At 40.1% G+C, this 23,592-nt stretch overlaps 1 protein-coding gene across 1 annotated transcript in view; it reads left to right on the forward strand.

Moving 5' to 3' along the window:
- LOC116629327 (alpha-fetoprotein-like) overlaps positions 1-17,628 on the forward strand; it is a 43,723-nt gene extending 26,095 nt beyond the window's left edge. Inside the window, exons 12-15 of the mRNA XM_032399630.1 lie at positions 1,309-1,535; positions 10,117-10,249; positions 16,742-16,778; positions 17,597-17,628. Coding sequence (XP_032255521.1) covers positions 1,309-1,535; positions 10,117-10,249; positions 16,742-16,778; positions 17,597-17,628 — 429 coding nt within the window. The remainder of the gene's footprint in view (positions 1-1,308; positions 1,536-10,116; positions 10,250-16,741; positions 16,779-17,596) is intronic.
- Positions 17,629-23,592: the final 5,964 nt, after the last annotated feature.

A 23,592-nucleotide genomic window follows, 5' to 3' on the forward strand; every position in this document is an offset into this window, starting at 1 on the left:
CACCACTGTGTTCATTTACAATGAGAAATGTGTTTCCAATGGTATCAATAATTGGGCCTAAGAACTAGAGTACACTTTTTCCTGAATCAAAATACTTAGGAAGTTGAATGAGAATATGGGTAGTTGTGCAAATGGAATCAGAAGAAGGGAAGGCATGGTCTTAAGGGATATTCTTCCAGGCTATCTTGAGAAATGAGAAATTATGTCTCCCTCACAATGGAGAACATCCCTCCAGGGACCTGTATGCTCATGTCTCCAAGATGTAGTCTCCAGGTCTCTCTCAAGTGGTATTATTTTAACACTACTGAATTCTTATTTGGTGACAGTTTTCTCTGCCCTAAATGTTCTTGATAAAACATCTCCTTTATGCTAAATTGGTCTTTCTTCTGATAAAACATAATTTTTTTGACTGAAGATATAAAAAATTTTATTATCTAGCCCTGTCTAACTTTTATTTTATTATAAATTTTTGTTATCTAGTCATGCCTTCCTTGGAGAACTCATTCAATTAGACTTATATGTCTCTAAAGCCTTATTTTTAGGTGATCTCTTTGGTTACATTTGAAATGGATAAACTCATACATGAAATGTTGATGCTTACTGGCTTCAATTACTTCATTCCCAAATATGTAAACGATTGGGAATTTGGGGAGTCATACTTGGAAAGGCATACAGGCGGGCTTGGAGACAACATCAGGATAAGAATCAGACACACAAGGAGCAAGGCAAGGTGACATTTCTAGAAGAGGACAAAGAAATGAAGGTGATAACTGAACTAGGATCCAAAGATTTCTTTCATCATTCATTCATTCATTCAATAAATATTCATAGAGCATTTACCATACGCCAAGTTCTGTGGTGTTTACAGATGTCCAGTTTTAGAAAATAGAAACAAATGGGATTTGAGCTTCTTAAGTAAGAACTCCACTTATCAATTATACTTCTGAGTCAAATTAGCAGTGCTGTTGACTTGAGGCTTGATTTTAATTTAAAAGAGCATAAGAAACTCCTATCTTAAGTCAACACTGGTCTACAAATTGGACTGGGAAGGAACCTGGAGGTGGAGTCCAAGTGAACTCAACTTGAGGATGAGGGCAAGAGGGAGGACAAGTCTGGCAACCAGGCTGCATCTGACACTCCTGCTTTTTCCCAAACAGTGAAATCCAGGCCGAACTAGAAGAAACCAGAATTTGAGAATCTTTATGAGTCTTATTTTCTATGGAGTAAAACAAAACAAAACAAAACAAAAAAAACACAAAAAAATGACCTAAACCTTATGGCTCTTATTTTAATTCTCTTCTGGGAAAGGCAAAACTAATTCTTGGAGGTTTATGCAGAAGACATGAGGCAGAGCCTATCAATGCTGGTGTGGGCCACTGCTGTGATGCCTCCTACGCCTTCAGGAAGCCATGCTTTGATGATCTGCAAGTCAATGGAACTTACATTTCTCCGCCTTTATCCTGTGACCAAGTCATCAACCTTAAAGAGAACTTGTGCAAAGCTCAGGAGGAGGAAATCCAAACTGAAAAGCAAAAGTAAGAATACTTGTTTAATTTGTTCTTTAATTTGTTCTGCCCACAAGGGAGCAGGTATAGAGAACTGTAAACTGGGCTCAGATATAAATATTGCATAATGAATGGATCAGCTAAATGTTATGTTAGAGGTCAAGTAGAATGGAGGATATTCCTGCAGTTTTGCAATATGGCTATCATGGTTGTTACCCCAATTAGATCAGCTAATGAGATTGAAGTCTATTGATCAGAAAATATTGACAGAGAAGTACATTAATTTATTTTTCCTAAAATGGGAAATTTGGAACATTTGTACATGTGTGTGTATGATATATACATATGTAATGCATATGAAAACATTTATAAATTAGAAAATTTTATGAGTATAAGTTATTACTTTGCAAAGTGCAATTTGGATTTGGTTGCTCTTTCCAATACTGAAGCCTATTGGTGAGAAATGTTGCCAATAGAATACAATGTCTATACATTCGAGCAAAGTTTCCCAACATGTGTTCTATGTAAAAAGGGCTTCTGGATGAAGCCAGCAATAGAGTCTGCGGGTTGACTGGATGAGTCTGTTGACCTGGGGCCAGCCTCAGCCATTCTCGGCTTGCTCAAGAGTGTATGGTCAGCTGCTAAGTCAGCTGGGAGCTGGCTGGCCAAGGCTGGCCTTGGCTAGGACGGCTTGTCTCTGCTGCACGTGGTCTTCTGTCCTCTGGCAGGTTAACCTAGGCTTCTTCACATGGTAGCTGGAAGAAGGTGGATGTGTGGAGGTCTTGTGAGGCCCAGGTTTGGAACCATGCAATGCCACCGATGCTGTAAGGTAGGTCATAGGGCCAGCCCAGATTAAAGTAGGGTATGGAAATAGACTTCATTTCTTGATAGAAAGAGTTGGAACATCACATTGTAAAGGACATGGATACAGATAAAGATGGATAATTGGTCCATTTTTGTAATCAATCTGCTGCCTGTGGATCATTAATACAGTTGTTGAAACTACAGAAAATGATAAATGTCAAGATAATAGTGGAAAGAGAGGTGATACACTGGGTCTGAAGTCATCAAAAATGAGGGAAAATGACCAGACTTTCTATATGGGGCAGGAATAAGTATCGATGAGGGATGTTAGAATTTGATAATGTGAACTTCAAAGGAGCTATGGCTTTTCAAAGAGGATGAAGAAGAGATATCCTGGAAGTAAAAGAGACCTAGATACTAAGGTAGGAGTTCAAGCAAAACAGCCTCCCCTTGAAAGGTCCTGGGGGAAGCTGTATCCTCTGGGGAGCCTCATGTTTTCTTATAGAGCAAGACAGAGAAGTTCAGAAGAGAAGCTGTGGATAGAGGGATGTTTTCTTGAGAAAGCCTCAAGTTACAAAGGAGACAGAGGACCAGGAGAGCAGGAGATAGGTCAGATTAGGGGTGTAGAAACTTCAGCATGGTGACAAGTGACCTGGGAGACTCAGATTTCTGAGTGTGACTGAGGCTGAGGTGACTGAGGCGTCACCGGCGTGGCTTTGGAAGTAGTGCATCAGCACACATAACTTTAGAGCAGCCGATTTGCCCTTTGCCACTGAGAGCATAAGGTGATTAAGATCTCACAGGTGGTTGGCATTTTCCCCAATTCTCCCCACTCCTGCGTAGATGGATTGAATGGAACAGTTATTGTCAGCTCTTAGAAAAGAGACTTCTTGTTTGCTGCTGCAGACAAAGAATTTCCTTTCTTAGCAGGATCAATCATCCATCTCTTCACTCCCATTCCACTTCTGAGCCTGGAGCCAAGATACTCCCATGGTCCAGGCATTTTCCCCTAGAATGAATTCGGCTTCTGGTGAGTGTGCTGTTAGAAGCCCCATTTGGAGATGACCAAAGGTGACCGTTCTAGGAAAAGCCAAAGGGTGAAATTCTGGTTTCCCTGAATCAGCAGCATGCATTGATAGCACTCCAACCCCCCCAACGGTGGGGCAGTTCCCTTCTAGTGCCCCTGCTCCTGTCCTCAGGAGAAAGCAGGTGAGCCCTAGTCCTCATTATTCCTTCTCCCCCAAGATCATTAGAAGTGGTAGCTTCCTGTATTTCTAATTCATTTATTTACTCTCAGACATGCACTTGCAGGGTCTAAATATTCCGAGTCCAATAATATATCTTGCCAAGTGAGGCAAAGTTTTTGTTGCTTCCGGAATGACACATACTCCCGGGCAGCAAGCACAGGCTGTTGCTTGCTCTGTTTTATCACAGCACTTGCAATTCTTAAGCCAGCTGACCCTTGGAATCCTTTCTGCAGTTGTCAAGGTGAGCCAGTCCTAAACTAGACTTTAACACTTCCCAGTAAACCCCCGAAGACCATTGTTAACATTTAGTCAGCCATTCTTTTGTTCGCTCAGGCTGGATATGGGAATGTAGGAGAATGAGGTCTCTTCTAGTGTGCACATTTGCCTTCTCTTGAGGAAGTTCTCTGGGCATAGATAGGCACCGCTTTATGTATGGCATCTCACCAAATCCTTACCATAAATTTATAAGGTAGATAATATTATATGCCATTTTAATTATAAGGTAACTGAGGCTCAGAAGGCAAGAAGACTTGGTATGAGATCATGCAACAGGTAAACAGGATGTTGAGCTGGAAAATTCACCCAAGCTATCTGGCTCAAAGCACATATGCTTTAACTACCAACATATAGCTTTTAGTGTGCCCTAATCAAGGAATTATAATACTGGTTATAATTTTAAAACACTGAACTCTTGGGGCGCCTGGGTGGCTCAGTTGGTTAAGTGTCCAACTCCTGATTTCAGCTCAGGTCGAGATTTCAGGGTTTTGAGTTTGAGCACCCAGTCGGGCTCTGCACTGGGCATGGAGCCTGCTTAAGATCCTCTCTCTCCCTCTTCCTCTGCCCCTCCCCTCCTACTCACACCTGCGCTTTCTCTCTCTCCCTCTTAAAATAAAATAAAGTAAGTAAATAAAATAAAATAAAACACTGAGCTCTTAGACAAGGGCTAGATAATAAAAAGTATGAAATATTAGGAATCATCCTTGTTCTAGTGAATTCACTGTGTTCTCTGTATGGAGAAAACAGTAGCATAGAAACAGTTAACGTAGAGATTTCTGAAATATTCTATGAGAATCCATGTTAGGAGTCAAGGGTCAAATTGGAAAAAAAAAAAAAAACCTCTTACTTTCTGGGATAGTGGCAAGGGCTCTCTATGGCTTTCATACATTTATAATTCAGGCTGACCATCACAGCATAAATGCAAAAACAAGCAAACAAAAAAACCGGTGAAGCAGCTTTGGGAGGGGAAAGAATAATTGAGCAAGGTAGAAGAGAAGGTAGAAATTGAGATCATGTAATAAGATAGAGATAGTCAAAGGGAAACAGAAGTTCAAAGTAAAAAAAATTTAAAGTCCAATTAAAAATATTGAGTTGAAATGCGAAGATTTAAGAGAGTATATAAAGACTAGAATGTGCTTTAAATGAAATGGTGGGTAAATTTAATGAAAATGAAAGATTAATATCATAGAAGTGAAAAACTGAAAACAAGTTGATGGTACTGAATTAGAAATAGGATTTAAGACGTAAAAAGGTAAATTAAAAATTTTAAGCTAAAAAATAGAATTAAGGGAACTATTTTTAAATAACAGTGGTCAGGTTGGTAGGCAGGGAGATCAGGGTGGGAGAGGGAGGAAGTGGGCAGGAGAGGTAATTCAACTGCAAGCAGATTACAAGTGTTTGACAGTTTTTGTGAGGAGGGAGTCAAGCTTCTAAGTGTCACAGAGTCCCCAGTTGTAGAAATGACCGCCTTTATGTCTGGAGTTCCAAGGAGGGATAACATGACCTCCTGATATCCCTGCTCTGAATTTCATTCCCAGACCTTCTATCTTCTCATAATGGGAGACTTCTTCCGCCTTGCCTATTCCAGTACAATTTGGATGTTTCTCCTGGTTTAAATAAGCAGCTGTTGGCTGATGTTCTGGAAACCCAGCAGTCTTGCTCGTCTTCCTCCTACTGGTTCCTCTGGGGAAGTGTATTTGGAAATCAGCCCACCCAGCAGGGGAAAGAGGAAAGCATAGTGGAGTGGTTCAGTGTGACTGAGGCATAAATAAGGGAAGGGAGAGAAACTTTTGCGGTGAGACTAGAGGACTTGGGAGGGGCCGAGCCATGAAGGCACTTGGATCCCACAGCTTGTAAGTGAGAGAAGAAGAGGGTAAAGACAAGGGAGCTTTCCTGCCTCTCCCATTAGGTTTCTCTGTTACTGTTGAATCTACAGCTCAGATCCTCAGGAAAATTGTAAAGATGCTCATCAATCATTTGCTGAATGAATAAATGAATACATAGGAGAAGAGCTGTGACAATGTACCATTTATTGTGAGAATCAAGGAAGAAGGAGACCATGGTTGGAAACAACCGGTAATTTGAAATGGAAGCAAGATGTGCTGTTATTATTATAATTATTCATCATTACTATTACCTTTGTCATTATTTATTGCCTGGACTATGCCAGTTACTGTACTCAGCCCTTTAATATGTTACTTTGGGTCCTTACAAATGCCTTGGAATGTAGGTGTTCACATTTTCTTTTTATAGATAAAGGTCAGAGAGGTTAAGTACTTCACTCACCATCACACTACTTAGTTGAACCAAAGTAAGTTTGACTTCAAAGTTTGTGCCCTTTTCATGACAAAAGAAGGAAAGAGAAGTCCAGATTTTGCATGAACTAGTAGTAAACTCTGTCTCCTTCCTATACTAGCTCCTGCCCTTTGGGTGCTGAACCCCCTAAGCCAGATCATAGAAGCCCCAATTGCAAGTTTGGAGATGGGGTATTTCCACAGTGTAGGCACCCGTGACAGGTAGTTTCTATTACCTGGGACTTCAGCAAGCCTATGCTTTCAAGGATTGGTCAGTGAATCTCCACATCATTTTGTAGGAAAATACATTCTAAGACAAATTGCACCTAACGCCGATGGAAAATAGCCTGTATTTCTCACTTTTACTAATTAGTTTCTTAAACACTGATAATGATTATTCAAAGGTAGTGGAAACTAGTTTGATGATATATGTAACCATACAGACTTGAATTATACAGAGATACTTAAAAACAAGTACAGCATTTTCTTTCAAGTGAGATCAAGTTTAGGTCTGATTAGAAGATTAACTATGTACAGAAGAGTTGGAGAGAAAAAAATAATGTTTATACTATTCTATTTCTTTTTAAAATATTGATTTCTGTTGTTATTAAAGTCATGCATAATCATTGGCAGAAAATTTAGAAAATACAGAGAGAAGAAAATCATAACACTTTTATTCCAACACTGCAGAAGTGCCCATTATAAACATATGTGTAGTATAAGAATATATAATGTCACATATGCATACAAGCGCACGCTCCCACAATTGCCCTTTGTCCATCAGTCTATGGTTCTAATACTTCATAAGTTTTGCACAATCTTGCGACTAGCTGCTTATACAAAATTTCGGTTCCAGCAATTATCCCTAGAGTCCGTGCTTGGGGGAGAGCTGAGGAAACTCCCTTGACCCTCAGGAATTCTCCAAGCGTGCTCTCCCTGGCACCACTCCTGAGCCCCTGGGGACCGTCCAGCCCTCCAGGTACTGCTGTCTCCTGCTCAGCTGCAGATGGGGTCCCTTGAAATGACAAAGCTGTGTTCTGTTTTGTCGTGAAGAGAAAATCACCCCTTTCCCCTGACCCCCAGGATCATTATCCACTTGCCGCGGGCCCCAGGGCAGTGCTGCGTATGTCCCCATGGCCGGCAGGACTTCAATGAAAGTTCTCCTACAGCACTTTTTCAAATAGGAATCCTGATCCCATGTAACTCAGAAATGAGTCTAATGAAGGCTCAGTTGGGGAACCACGAAATCATTCCCGTCTTCCACTGACCAAGCCTTTCTTACTGGGTGGCAGTCTGTGAGGCCGACTTCTGGTCTCAGGAGGAGTTCTCCCAAGTGGTTCCCAATCCTCCTGCCTTCTGGGAGGGAGGCTGACCTCACTGGTTTGCTGTATATGCCCAAAACTGTAATATTCCCAGGGGGTCTGAAATCACGGTTACAAATGCAAAATGGAGATGACATAGAGCCTTATTAAAAAGGTAACTGGGGCGCCTGGGTGGCTCAGTCGTTAAGCATCTGCCTTCGGCTCAGGTCATGATCCCGGGGTCCTGGGATCGAGTCCCACATCGGGCTCCCTCCTCGGGGGGAAGCCTGCCTCTCCCTCTCCCACTCCCGCTGCTTGTGTTCCTGCTCTCGCTACCTCTGTCTCTGTCAAATAAATAAATAAAATCTTTAAAAAAAAAAAAGAGGTAACTGACAGTATTACATGGGATAATATAAATTCTCAGCACATTGCCTGGATCATAGTAAATATGTTGGCTGTTGCCACTATTTTTGATAAAGTTTTAAAAAATTATAATGTATGCATTTTGGTCACTAATTAATCTTCAAAACCACATTTTAATGGCACGGTACTATTCCACCATCTGGGTACTATAATGAATTTAACCATTCTTTACTGCTGGCCATGAAAATTGTTTTCAATTTCTAACCAGTATACATTGTGACAATGAGCATTTTTGTACATTAAGTCTTTGTTCCCCTTTCTGATTTCCCCCCTAGATTCCTAGGACTTAGAATTAGAGGCAAATGTGGGAGTAGTTAAAATCTCTTAGCTTCTTTCAGCTCTGTCTGCCAGCTGAGGGGCAATGATTATGTGTTCCTCAAACCAGCCTCCTTTTGAGGTAGTTGCTGAAAAGAAATCATTATCGGGGTGCCTGGGTGGTTCATTTGGTTAAGCATCTGCCTTCGGATCAGGTCATGATCCCAGTGTCCTGGGATCAAGTCCCACATTGGGCTCCTTGCTTGGCAGGCTCCTGGCAGGAAACCTGCTTCTCCCTCTGCCTGCCACTTCCCCTGTTTGTGCTCTCTCTCTGACAAATAAATAAATAAAATCTTAAAAAAAAAAATCATTAGCTTGTGCTTTCCTAATATTTTTAGTCCTGCTGTTGTTTTAGCTTGTCTATTCTCAAGGCAGGGTGGGGGTGTGAGGGTTGGGGGCGGTGGGAGAGGGTGGAGTCGAAATGGCAAGTTCAAAGAGGCATGTCCAGTGGGCTACCATGTTAAGCTGGATGTCTTGTTCTGTTGTTTAATGGGATCGGCATGCTATGGGCTCTGGGTGCGGCTGTTTTTGTAGGTCCCGAGGGCACTGCTCGACTGCACTGGTCTTGAGAGCTGCAGAGGGCCAAGTTTGCTTTAGCCATGTCCTCCACTTTGCTCCCGGTGCCTGCCTTCCCTGCGGGTGACCATGCTCACTGCTGCACAGTGCCTGAGCTGGTGCCACCTGTATGCTGGGGACGTTGCTGTTGGTCACTGCTGGGCAGCGAAAGGTGGCGGCCTCTTAGTCCAGGAGTCAAATGGCTCAGCGAGTCGCTTGGGTCAGCTGCCCACACTGAGACAGCTGGGAGAAGAGGAGGGCGTGTGTGGGGCAGAGGGTGAAACTGACCACAGCGGGCACCTCCCCCCTCACCGGCTGGTCCCTCCCCTCCGTCTTCCCCCACTGAGGACAGCGGGACACAGACTGTGCCGGCCCCCTGCCGAGTGAGCAGCCCACCCCAGGCAACTGGGGCTTTGGAGTTTTCTGTCTTGTGATGTGATATATTTATAACATTATACTTCTAAGCCTAAAATAATTACTATCTGCAATTGTTTACTGGACCCCTGGCTTAAATTATCAGAGAAATAGCTACTTAGAGCTTTGAGATATTTTCTTTTATACCCATTCAAGGCACAAATAAGGCCACAGGGTATTATCAATTTGAATTTGAAAACGAAGAATAAGCAAGGGTTTTTGGTTAAACAGTAAAATACTGATTAAAGTGCATTTTTCCTACCCCTCATGCCATATTTTCTCTGTGGTTAAATCTGTCTTGGTCTAAAACAGTAAAAAAAAAAAGAGAGAGAGGGAGAGAGAGAAAGAGGGAAAAGGTAACACTGGAAGATTTGGAATACTATTTTATTAACTAGAGAGACAGAAACCAGGTTACACTTCTGAATATTCAAAGTGGTTGAAACTGCAGTTGTGGGGGAAACTCTTTGGTGAAGAAAATGGGAGATGATTATCAAACCATTATAGTTTGAAATTGGTTTATTGGCTTATCATTAATTACATATGAAAGACCCTCAACTTCAGGTGTGTTACACTTGTAATATTTATTTGGAAGTTAGTTGTTCAGAATAAATGTTCATAACAAAATATTCTAGGAAAAACGATTTAATTTACTATATCATCTATTTACCATCCAATGCAATGAAAATAGAAAACAAAAATCTTTACCCTAGTAATAATTATATAAAAATAATTAAATTTAATGTATGAATTATGTAAAAGAGATGTCCTGGAAGGAGAGTATGTTGGGTAAAACACGAAGATGGAGATGGGCAGTGTGAAATCTGTGAACACAGCATGGCATTTTCAGGGCTTCTAAGCATCAGAGTGGGGGCGACGAAGAGGAGTGGGTGGCGTCTAGCTTTAAATCAGTAAGGCAGGTGTGCAAGCTGATCTTCTAGAACTCAGGGTGTACTTGTATTTTTGCCACTCCTTTCTGATTCAGGCTCCTCAGCAACCTTGTGAAGCAGAAACCATATGCAACAGAGATGCAGTTCCAATCAATGATTGCAGATTTCACCCACCTGGTGGAGAAGTGCTGCCAAGCAGAGACGAGTGAAATGTGTTTCCGAGAAGAGGTATCTCTGTCTCCTTGTCTATTCTCTTAGCATGCTTAGGATTTACTGAAGTTAAAAAAAAAAAAAATATGTTCTCCATTCCAATTGTGAGTGAATGTGGAGAAAATCACAGTCTAGATGGATTGGTGTAATCGATTATATTCGGCTTTAGGCTATGTTAATATTTATGTTTACTTGAGGAAACTAGCAGGGTTAGACACAGACAGAGATGAATACCAGAGTCATGACACCAGGTGGAGTGGAGATGTTTAGGATTCGGGGTGCAAGGAGGGAGGATGGACTGAAGACTTGGGTAATTGTAGAGAAATGGTGTCCTTGCAATGTCATAAAATTTTAGAGAAATAGCAGTTTAAAAATCTGTCTGGGCAAACTGTAGTTTTGTTCTAGAAATTTCTGGGACACAGTCAGGAATAGTCACCAAATGTAGTTTGGGGCTTAACTAAGGAATCAGTGGAAAGGGTTTCATTTTCTCAGTGGCCAGAAGATCATCAGAATAGGGGTTGAAGAATAGAGAGGAGAGAACAATGACAGAACAGAGTATCTGTGCACACCCACCAAACTGACTCCCAGCAGACTGTTTTCTGGAATTCATCTAATTGCATACAGTTAACAAGTAAATGATTTTCATTTTAAGTAGGAGTTAAATTTCTAAGAATATCATGGTAGGATGTGGCACAGAAAATTCATGTAAATTCACGGAGGGGGGTGCCTGGGTGGCTCAGTCGTTAAGCGTCTGCCTTCAGCTCAGGTCATGATCCCCACATTGGGCTCCCTGCTAGGCGGGAGGCCTGCTTCTCCCTCTCCCACTTCCCCTGCTTGTGTTCCCTCTCTCGCTGTGTCTCTCTCTGTCAAATAAATAAATAAAATCTTCAAAAAAAAAAAAAATTCATGGAGGGGACCTAGGACAAACTGCTGTGCCAGGGGCATGAATTGAGGAACAGAAACTCAGAAATAGTAGATTATAGTATCTGAGTAGAGGAATGCAAGACTGTAGGTAAAAAAAATAAAGCAGCCTTTATAGTGCAAACAGACTAGGGATGGTTTGGATCAGGGTTAAGTTTAGCAGTGGCCCAGGGAGATGTTTTCGCAGGTACCAATTTTCATGAATCCTTAATTACCTTCAGTGGCTCTTTTCTACCTATTCAGCTAAACTGTACATGTGTCTATGTTAAAAATCATATGTCTATGGTCTAGTCAAGGGCAGGCAAACTACAGCCCTTGGGCTAATCGACTCCACTTCCTGTTTATATAAATAAGGTTGTATTGACGCACAGTCGTGCCCATCTATTTATGTATTGTCTACGGCTGCTTTCTGTCTACAGCGGCTGAATTAAGAAATTGCAGACTGAGACACAACTGTGACAGAGACTATGAACTGCAAAGCCCCAGCTATTGACTAGCAGGCTGTTCACAGAAAAAGTTTACTGACTTCCAGACTCGCTGATACACAAAATCAAAGTAATCACCTATGCTAGAGTCTATTTATTTATTTTAAAGCCTTTTTGCTTTTTGTAAAGCATTCAGAAAACATGTTTCCCCCTGAGTAACAACCCCATAGCCACACAGATCAACACTTTGAAGAAGGGCCTGTGCCTGCGATTTCCCAAGCGAGTTTTCTTGAAGTATTCTTGCTCCTGCATCAGAATATTATTTGCTCAAACTATTATTGGTGAATAGCATGATAGGAAGATTTCTGTGTGTTTTTCTCCACACTTTTTGCCTAACAGCAATCTTTAACTTAATGGTTGGAAAGCCCAACTATTTTCCCCTTCTCTCCCCTCCCCTCTCTACTTTCTTTTAGGATTTCTCCTCCAAATTAAAGGAGAAAATAGAAGCTATCTGAAGAATATATCATGTTCATTAAAATTTGCCAGAATTACTTCTTCAGATAAAAATGCTTATTATCTGTAATTATGCACTATCTCTAAAGTTTGGTCAAGTTTACCCTTGGCTGATTATCCTAAGGCAGTGATTCTGAAATGTTAGTGTGCATCAGAATCAATTCCACAGCTTACTAAAACAAAATCAGCATTTTCCACCCACAGGGTGTCTGATTCAGTAGTTCTGGGAGGGGTCTGCTAATCTGCATTTCTAACAAGTTCCCAGGTGCTGCTGATGCTGCTGGTTTGGGGACCACTTTCAGAATCACTCTGCTAAGGTGCAAGCGGCTAATCAGACACTGTTCCCCCTTCCCTCCCCATATTTCATATGCCCAACTCTCAGTAAGAAGCTGGCACCAAGGACAGTAGCAGAAATAACTAAACGATTGGAAAATAACATATTTATGAAAGAAAGGGAAAGAATTTGGGGATATTAAATATAAAGATAAGACTGGAATATTTAAAAAATAACTTTATGGTGTATGAACAGGCTTAGCAAAAAATGTGGGAATAGATTATCAAACTGTTTTAGAATTTTATTGTCAAGAATTCGTGTCTTTGTACTTCTATGTTTAATAAAGGGTTCTAGATTTGACTATAGTGCAAAGGAATAATACCTAGATACTCCAGGAACCCCCATGGAACCAAGACCCCAGAAGTGAAGAGACTCAGCCAGGTGGCAGTCTATGTATGTTCCAAGTTAGCTAGGAAAGACTAACCGCTCCAAGGACCTACAGGCATTTTCTTTGTTTTCTTTTCTGAGATTATAATAGTCGATTATGTGAACCTGTTCTGCCTGTTAAAAGAGAAAGTGGACAGGTTTGAAGACTGTCTTACTAGCTATGGCTATTGGGAAGACAAAGCATTTTTAGACAAGATGGAAGACATATTTTAAGAAGCAAGCCAAATTCTTTGGAGAAAAAGGGTGGACCAAAGTCAATGTTGGAATGTTGGCAAGAGTACAACTGAAATATATATATAAGAAAAAAATAAGAAATTCAGCTACACAGGGTGAATTTGGATCATCCAAAGAAAAGGCATCTCACATTCCATGAAATAATAACACGAATTGTAGACATCAGCAGGTTCAACAAGAAAATTCGACTCACAGAAATTCTTTCTGCCAGGTCAGTGGGGAATGATAATGATAGCCTGAGATATTTCTCTATCAACCAACAGAATATAATATAGAAGAAAGTAAACATGAATTAGCAGAAATGTGGGCAGGTTGAAATAATGCTTTGAAAATAATACATGAAATTTAACAATGGAAAAAAAGCAAGGTTCTACTGTTAGATGTGACTTGACACAGGTTCATGTGGAAAGATCTGCCAGTTAAGGCATCTGTGCTTAACAATTTGATGGGTCTACTATCAGAGCTACCGCAATCTTGGATGTGTTTCCAAAGAAAAACAAGGATCAGATGAAGCAACATGATAATCCCAACCTATGTGGATCAGATCATTCCCGGTTACCATGTTCAGTTTCTTATACTACATTATGCACGCTTTGAAAAATTATGTAGGTAATACATGAACACAGTAAAAGTTCAAGCAGAAGAGCAGGGTGCTTTTCCCATTCCCAAAAGGTAACCAATTTTAAGTTTGCACTTTTAGTTCCAGTGATTACCATCATCACTGTAATAGTTTCTTAAAATATTAACATCATATAATGAATTTAGTGTACTTATGCTAACTTCAAGAACCTTATCCATAGATGCTTTCTTAATTTATTTAAAAGTATTTCTAGTTCTTTTATTGGTTATATTTTATTTCTTGGCCCTTTAATACCAGTCAGCATCTAATGATTCTCCAAAAATAGTTAACGTGTCTAAACTTCCTTTGACTTCCTTGCCAGCTTTTCTTTTTAAAGCTGTATATACTATTACTTCTACATTGTCTGGGTTTATTTATCTGCATATTAAATATAAGGTTCATATGCTTTGTTCATAAGTGGATGCTAAAAACTGGAAACCATTAAATAGTATATTTAATTGTGTGTTTACTTGGAATATAATTTACATGAGTACTATGAATGGATTGACCAATGGAATGACTTACCCTGTTAAAAGGTGTAGAGATTAAACGAAATCTATTTTCTTACCTAAGCTGCAGAAAATCATGCCACTTTTATTAGTTTTGCACATTGGGACTATGATTCCCTACTATATCCTTCTGTTTTTGAGAGTTACTAATTGTCTTTCTTTTTCTATGTTGGCAAATAAAAAGCACCTACTTTCATCACACCACTACAATGCTTCAGGTTCTCAATAATATAGTTTTTGTAAGAGAATATTCTGTCCTTCTTAAAAGTATATTTCAAAAAGTCTTCTGACTTAATCTTTCAATTGGATCTAGTTATTTCTAGGATTGATTCATGGCTGTCCTGGGTAACTTGGACTATTTCTAAAATGCTATTTTATGGTTTTTTCTTGGATTATATTATGGTTTGCTGGGCTACATTCTTAACATATAGGTGCATATGTATGTCGGTCTGTGTTATGTCAGAATGGGCACCTGGCAGATAAACTTTCTGGGTGCTTGCATTTTAAAATATTATTTTGTCTATTATTTGAACAGTATTTTTACTGATATGTCAATGGGAGTTCTTTAGGTGTAAATAATAGGATCAAATTCTGGCTAAGTAAAGATTAGTTTATTGAAAGCATGGTGGTGGCTACAGGAATCTTTAGGAAGTTAGAAAAAACAGGCTGGGCAGCAGACAAGAACCAAAAGCAACCCAGAAATCAGTGACTTTCTGGTCTTTTACTGCTGTGACATATCATCATTTTATTATTCTGAGCTCCTATTTTTGTACTTTGAAATATTGGTCAATATCATACTGATGACTTTCTTTTTTTTTTTCCTCAACAGTTCATCAATATCTCTTATGTTGATTTTTTTCTTTTTAGCATCAATAAGGCTTTCTTCTTTTTTAAATAATATTTTTATCATGATTGCACTGGGATATTGGAAGAGATGAGAGACAATACATTTTAAAAGGACGCTGGCAAATTGTTATGTCCGAGACTATCTAGAACGGTAACAGGATTGAAAAGCATGTCACAGGGATATGGAGAAATTGGTGATGTTTTTTCCAAAGTCTTAGGTGACATGATAGCAGTCTACCAACATGTCCAGGATGATAGGAAATCAGAGTGACTAATTTGATGTCAGTGTAAGGAAAATGTTTCCTCTGTCTTTTCCCTGCATTACATCATGAGTCCATGTTTTATATTTCAAAATCTTCCTTGGACTTTGCCTCAAGATGTAACGTTATCATCCCTTATTTCATGCAGGACATTTCTCATTATTATAGTAGTTTCTCAGATGCCTTTCTTCTACCTTACCTTTACCAGAAACGCCCCCCCACCCCAACATTTAGTTTCATTACAAATTAGAAATTTACTGAGGAGCTATGAAATAAATAAAGTCTGGAAGGACAGATACGGAGAAATAAGACTTACCCCACTATTGTTAGGTTCAGAGCCAATGAACAAGATTAAATATGAGGGTCTTGAGGTTAAGTTTATGGGAACATTTCCCACGAAGAAGGATTTAAAAAGTCATGGGTTGCCATAGAAACAAGGATACCAGGCACCTGGGTGGCTCAGATGGTTAGGCGTCTGCCTTGAGCTCAGGTCGTGATCCCGGGGTCCTAGGATCGACCCCCACATTGGGCTCCCAGCTCAGAGGGAAGTCTGCTTCTCCCCCTGCCTCTGCCTCTCTCCCCTGCTCATGCTCTCTCTGTCTCTCTCTCTCTCTCAAATGAATAAATAAAATCTAAAAAACAACAACAACAAAGATACCTTAAACTGGGGTGCTCTTTTTAAAAACAAATAGATTCCAGTCTCTAGATGATTTAGGTGTGGTCTGAGGGTACGAAGAAGGACTAAATTAACTGACTTCTAACCATGTCCCATAGGGTGCTAGGAACTCTTAGACGTGCAAATCATCTATCACCTACGATTGTGTGTGTGTGTGTGCGCGCACGCGCACGCATGCGCTAATCTTAGCAGTGGAGTTCTAGGGGTCCCATTCCCACTTCACTAAAGGCGAGTTAACTTTTATTGATTTCTCTGGGCTTCCACAAATGACTTTTATTTGAATAAAGACTATACGGGTAAAAATTGGGGAAAACTTCTGGACTTAGCATAGAGGTCAATACCAGTATGTATGAAGGCAGTAGAGATACTCTGATCAATGTTGGTGATTTTGTTCCTCTTGAGTTCTTATACCTGGTTATATAATGCTTTAGCATGGGATTCGCCTAGGGAAGTTTTAAAATGCAATGAGAGGCTGATGTTGATTATGTTTTTACCCTGCAGCTAAAGAGTCTCATATTTTTGTGAGGAAACAGCAAATTTTTATTTATTCCAAATCTGGGGTCCTGAGAGTGGGAGAGGCATTGCAGTTAGTTAAGTCCTTAAGCTCAGAGACTAGGCCATGAGAAAGTCTAAGACCTTGAGCTGTGGGCACATTAGAGCCCCTCTCAGGCATGTAACAGGTAAGTCTTAAAGATTTTCTATTTGGGGACCATAGATGTTCAGATGCTTTGTTTTGTTTTGTTTCTCTTTTTCTTACAGATGTACTTATTTGCTTTTTCTTTCTAGGGGTCCAAACTGATTGAAAAGTGCCAGTCTCTCTTGGGAGGCAAATGATTCCAGAAAATAGAGTCTTTGCTGAGATCTGCCTTTTATTTTTCATGAGTAATGAAACTCATGTCTAATATCCAAAATACAAATCAACAACATCATTTTTCAGCCACTCACAATGTTACTCAAGGATCCTCGCCAGGCTACACCAAATCTCTCCTTTCCTACTTAGCAGAGAAATCTACTTCTCGTAACCCTTATACAACCAGCTTCCATTCTTCCTTTCTCCCAGAAGCTTTCAGCTTCTCAGGAGCAGCACCAGAAATATGAAATCAAGGGGATCTTTCAAAACCTCAGGTAGATGCAATGGGCTGTCACATCTCGCTGGGAACTGGCTGCTGGGTTTCCAAAATGAAAAAGACCCAAGTGCAGCTTTGAAGTTTCTGTCTATACCACTGCTGGAAATGATCATTGAACTAAATGGAATGTGCTCTATAATAAGTTACCTTTATAATTGCCTTGACTTTTTTTTTTTTTTTTCTGAAGGTGTGGAACTGGGAAGGTACTTGGAACCACTCATAACATTCATTCATTGAGCAGATTTTTAGTGGGTATCTGCTGTGTACGAGGCACGGTTCTAGGAGCTCGTGACATATCGGTGACCAAACAGAACAGAACAAAATCCCTATCTTCATAAAGTTTACCTTCGGGTGGAGCTTGGTGAAAACATGTCTTTCCTTCTTTTTGCCTCTTTCTTTCGCCATCAGTTAGACTCGAACTAATCAGGACTTTGCCTTGTGCCTATGGCATTGAGCGCATTATGAAATCAAGAAAATATTTAACATTCTGTTTGCCAAGAGTCTTTGAGTTACTAGCAAAGCTCCACAAGGTCAGGACTGAGGTGAGGAATAGGTCCTGTGGGCCGTACATAGTCTCCTACGTGCTAGATAAGTCTCCTTTTGCAACAGCCTGTGTCCCAAAGACACATAGTTAGACTTAACTTCCGGCTCGTTTGTGTCGCCGGCTGCCGTGCTAACTAGCATGGTGCTAGTGTTGTAAGTTTTTACCTGGGAAAAACTCATTTGGTCCTCATCACAAGCTAATGAGGCATGTACTATTATTAACCTTCCCATTCTACAGACCAAGACACTGAGTGCAGAGAGGTTAAGTAACTTGCCCAGGTATTCACTGGTGGTTTGGAACCAGGATTCCAATCTAGACCATTCAGCTCCAGAAACTGGGCTCTTCACTAGGGCATTAGTGCTCCTTTGTCATGTCAGGGAACATCATTGTCTGGAGACTCAATGCCAGAGAAATCTCCCTGAAGCACTCGTTGCAAATTGTTCGCGGTTTTCTCTTCACAGTGTTGAGGCGACAATAGCTGATTCTTTCCGTGAACAGTTGTCTCCCTTAACCATTGACTCTGCAATTAAAGCCTCAGCCTTGGAAGAATTCCTCACATGTTCATTCAGTTTCTCCTTCTTTCCTGTCCATCTCATTCTCTCTCTCATATCTCTTTTCTCTAATATATATGTATATAAAATATATACGTATGTATATATATAATATATATGTTATATATATATTATATATTTTTGGTATGTGTGCTCTCTTCTCTAAATTTTTAAATTGACCTCTGACCTCCTTAACCCATTTTTTCCCATCTCTTCACCTTTTATTTTTACCCTATATATATGATGCTGACAATGGAACCCAGGGACCCTGATATTTATTAATTTGAGCTTTCAGTGATGATTTGTAACAGTAGTCTTCTCCCCAGAAATCTTGGCATAAATGACATAATGAACTTAATCATTTGGACTTTTATTTTTCCAGATTGTTTTTGTGTATAACAAAAACTAAGCAGTAATATTTTAGTGCTTACTAAATAAGTGAGTTATTTTGATTATAAAAAAAATTTAATCCTCATTATAGTACACTTTATTTATTTATTTATTTATTTATTTATTTTATTTTATTTGAGAGAGAAAGCATACACACACACAAGTGGGAGGAGGGATGGGGGGGAGAGGGAAAGGGACAAGCTGACTCCCCGCTAAGGGTGAATCCTGACACAGGGTTCAATCCCAGGACACTGAGATCATGACCTGAGCCAAAGTGAGATGCTTAACTGACAGAGCCACCCAGGTGCCCCCACTTCACTTGATTTTAAAGAGTTTTTCCTCACTCCAGTGATTTCAACATGTTCATATACATTAGCAAATTAGATCCAAAGAAACGTTTAAGTTCCTATGTATTCCATACACTGCTAGGTGCTATAGAGCATAACATGAATATACTAAAATCAGATAACTAATGAATTTATACAAGACACAATCACATAAGGAATTATAACAAAAGGCAGATTTCAAACTCCCAGTGTCACAAGAGCAGAGCTGACTGATAATGTGATGCCCGGGAGTCTAAGATCACACATTGTCACAGAGACCAGGAAAAGTCACGGAGGGAGTGACCATGGCCAAGGACTAGAAACTGGGCAGGGTTTAAACAGATAGAGATGTGGTGGGGTGTGAGGTATTTCGAGGAATGGTGAGTGATTCAGTTTGGCTGGTTTTAAGACAAGAGGTAAGTAGTTGTGGGCAGTAAGACCTAGTGGAAGATAGGGATAAAATGGTGGCTGGGGGCATACTGTAGTTTAATTACAACAAGAGCTAAAATTTATCACACGTGTTACATGTAAAGTGCCACCTTTGGCACGTGTTACTCCTGCAACTCCCACAACTGTCCACTGAAGTAGATTGTCACCTGTCCACTGCGACTGAGAGAGTGTAGTTGAGAGTGAGGTCATAGATGATAGCGGTTAAAATGGTGGATTCTGGAGCGTGATTCAAATCCTACCTAGCTCTTCTACTAAAGACCTTAGCAAATCTCTTATCTTCTCCATGGCTTGTTTTCTTCTTCATCTATAAAATTGGGTTGAAAGGGTCATTTCTTCGTGGGACTATAATAAACACTAAATCAGCTGATATATGTAAAGCTTAAAACACTTCTTGGCAAGTGGCAAGTGCTATTAGTGTGAGTAATCTGAAATTGCTGCTTTTGTAGGTTAAATCTTGACAATTTCAAATGGCTCAATCTAATAGGTGTTAGCTATTCTTATTTAGAAGACAAATGGGTGCCATTGAGGGTTTTGTCCTAACTGCATCCCATTCCTCTCCTTTCACATGTAGATATAGCAACATCACACTTACACCTGCCATCTTTTCTACCTCATCAACTGCCTTGAAAATGGACTTTCTCCTTCAGTTCCTGAAACCGACATGAAGGGCCCTAAACAAAATTCCATAGCAACACTGCCTAACTGAATATTTCATATAGCCAAGAGATAATAAAATATACCACCAAATTTGGGGAAACCAGACAGAAAAGATTCTATATTTCTTTAGCTACCAGGTCAGATTTGTGAAAAGGAGGCATATATACAGGAGATTTTTAGAAAAAAATATTTCCTGTAACTCATTCACTCATTCTTTTACTCACTGATTCACTAGGTCATTAAGTCTTTTATTCAGTTGATTTTTATCAAGCGCATCCTCTACACAAGACACAACATTAAGTACAGTGAAGTATACAAAGATGAATGTAACAGGTCCTCTACCATTAATAAGTATTAACATTATCTAGGATCGAATTTGAACTAATATGTAACTGGTAGTGAAATATTCGAGCCACCGAGAACAAGGATAAAGAGTTTTATGACAAAAGTTTATGTTCTCGTATTATGCAAAGATGCTTCCGAATAAATTTTTGTCTCAGAAATTGTATTGGTTATCTATTGCTATGTAACAAATTACCCTAAAATTTAGCAGCAACAAACATTTCTTATCTCATAGGTTTTCTGAGGATCGGGAATCCAGGAGTGGGTTAGCTGGGTTTTCTGGCTCAGGGTCTCTCAGGAGGTTGTAGTCAAACGGTTAGATAAGGCTATGTCATCTGAAGGCTTGACTGGGGCCAGCACACGGGGCCAGGAGGCCTTGGTTGTTGCAGACTTTGGCAAAGGTCTCCGTTCCCATCATGCAGGCCTTTCTCCAGGGCTGCTCCCAGCATGGTAGTTGGCTTCCCCAAGAGCCCGTGATCCAAGAGAGTGAGCAAGGAGGATGCTACAGTGCTATGTGACCTAGCCCCAGAGTCACACACTGTCACTTCTGCTTTCCTCTATTCATCAGGATTGAGGCCCTAAGTCCGGTCCATTTGCAAGGTGAGGAGGATTAGGTCCTACCTCTTGAAAGGAGGAATATCAAAGGCTTTATGAATATATTTTAAAACTACCACAGAAGTGAAGTTAATGTCTTACTAAATACTTTGATGTTTTTGCATCTAGTAGAACTCTGTGCTTACATGTACTTGCTACTTTTTGTTAGTAACTTTCTTTTTTAAAGATTTTATTTATTTATTTTAGAGAGAGAGAGTGTGAGCAGGGGGAGGAGTAGAGGAGGAGGGAGAAGGAAGGGGAAAGAATCTCAAGCAGATTCTACACTGAACGCAGAGCCCAATGTGGGGCTCCATCTCAAGACCTTGCAATCATGACCTGAGTGGAAAGCAAGAGTCAGACGCTTAACCAACTGAGCCACCCAGGCGCCCCTGGTTGGTAACTTTCTAATCATAACTTTTCTATTCCAAATTTGAAAAGTAACACGTGTTGATTATAGAATATTTAATAAGCATGGAAAAATAAGAAATGATTCACCCGTAATTCTATAACCCAGATATAACCATATTTAATGTGTTTTTGCTTTGTATGTAGTGTACACACACACACACACACATACATAAACATTTTATGGGTAAGAGATATTTTGAATATTTGTATGTATATTCTTACTTAGATACGTAAGAAGAATTTTCTTCTATAATTAAAGTTTATTTGGAAACATAATTCTAATAGCTGCATACCATTCTTGGGGAAATTTTTTTCCCTTCTTTAATCATTTCTTTCTATTTTTGATCATTTAGGTTATTTTCTTCCTTTTACCACAATAGCAATATAAAAAGTATCTTTGCATAATGTCTTTGTATGCCTGATTATTTCAATATAAGATCCTATAAGTTGAATTATAGGATGAACTACCAAATTGCTTTCAAGAAAAGTTATATCCATTTGTATTTCTACCAGTAGCTGGAGTGGTTATCTCATTGTAATTTATTGAGTATTTAGTATCATTTCTTAATCTTTGCTAATAGACCAAAAGTATTTTATTGACTCTGGGCTCCAAATTCATTCACAGCTGTTGGTTCTGTGAAAATGGATATGGACCCTTTAAATGAAATGCTTCCTTTATGTTTTGCATGATGTGCTTCGTCAGTAGAGGGCGCTGAAGAAACACTGTAGGAGGAAGTTCGGGCTTTCCTGACTCCAGGGGTAGACTGGCAAGGCTTCTGGGAGGTGGACTTTTTTCCTCCACTGCTTTGCCCAGTGTGCTTTCTCCAGGGCTAGTTGCCTGTGCAGCTTTCTTTCCCATTTGTGTCCCCAACCCCTTCTCCAGCTTTTTATTTTGTTCGTGGCAGCATAGCCTGGAGCTGAGTGCAGGTCTATGCCCTCGCACAAATCTCTGCTCTCTGCTCCCCCTCCTCAGCTTCGTAGACGCTGCCGCCCAAATCATGCACAGAGTTGCACTGGGTTCCTGCAAAGGAAGCCCCTTTAGCTCCTAGTCCAGACACACCTGCAGCAGTACCCGGTTCTTTCTTTGGGCCTCCAAACTTCCCGCAGACCTCCAGACACAGACACGATGTGATCTGGGCCTTGGGTCTGCAGAGAATCCCCAAGGCCCTCTGCACACGTGCCCACTTACCCCAGCTGCTCCGCACCCCAAAAGGCTGTTCTTGTTTGTCCTACGACTGTGGCGCTGGCAAGCAGCGAACTTCTCCTCTACCATGGGCTGCAACCACAGCCTCTCTGGTGAATTCCGAACCCCTGATTCCAAACTTTCCCTTTTGGGGGTCCTCTTCCTCAGCCTTAGGGTACCTTTTAGAGCTCTCTTTCTTTCTATTCTCCTATCATCCTAGCTCAATTCTTTATATTAAACTTCTGCTTAAATTACTGTGTTTCTATCTCCTTATTGGACACAGACTAATACAGTTGATCACCATTAAGATACAAGTCCCCCCCCCCACACACACACACACTTAGTAGCTATTTGTATTTCCTCTCCTGTGATTTTACTTTTTATGTGGTTTCTTTTTTTTTCTATCACATCTTGGTATTTTTCTTACATATCTTGTAGGCTTTCAATATATTAATGATTAATCTGTCATTTATGGCAGGCACTTGACACTACTTAAAATTTTTTATAAGTATACTGAATTTTAACTATTTCATTTGCCCCATTTTGGCAAGATGAAATCATTTTCTTATTAACTGATAGCTGGAAGGATAGTGAAGCAAGCCTCTGTTTTCCTCAAGAGAAGATTTCCTAGGACTTGAAGGTCATAGCCCACTTTTACTTTGATCTGGTTTAGGTTTCGGTTTTGGTGCCACTAAGAAGTAATACCTTTATCTTAAAAAGGTGTTGCATTTTAATTTTGATAATTAATCTTCCAGCTTGGGCTTATTACATACAACCCTTCTCCCTTAGTACATGTAATGTGCCCAAACAATTTACTACAATGCTTAGGAGGAATGCAAATGGACATAGTTTAGAGAATCGAACAGTGTTGCTTAAAACTCCATTCTAACGTAGAGTTCATAAATAAAATCATAGATGATACTTGTGGCATTCTCAGTGTTTGTTTGTTTTCCAATTGCTTTCAGCTGACTTTTAAGTACCTTGACAGTTGACTCATGGACTGAGTTGTCTTGGAGAAAAAGAGCAGAACTCCAGATCCCTTGCCTACCTTCAGCTACAAGTTCT

Source organism: Phoca vitulina, unplaced genomic scaffold (assembly GCF_004348235.1).
Source record: "Phoca vitulina isolate PV1807 unplaced genomic scaffold, GSC_HSeal_1.0 scaffold3, whole genome shotgun sequence".
Taxonomy (NCBI): domain Eukaryota; kingdom Metazoa; phylum Chordata; class Mammalia; order Carnivora; family Phocidae; genus Phoca; species Phoca vitulina.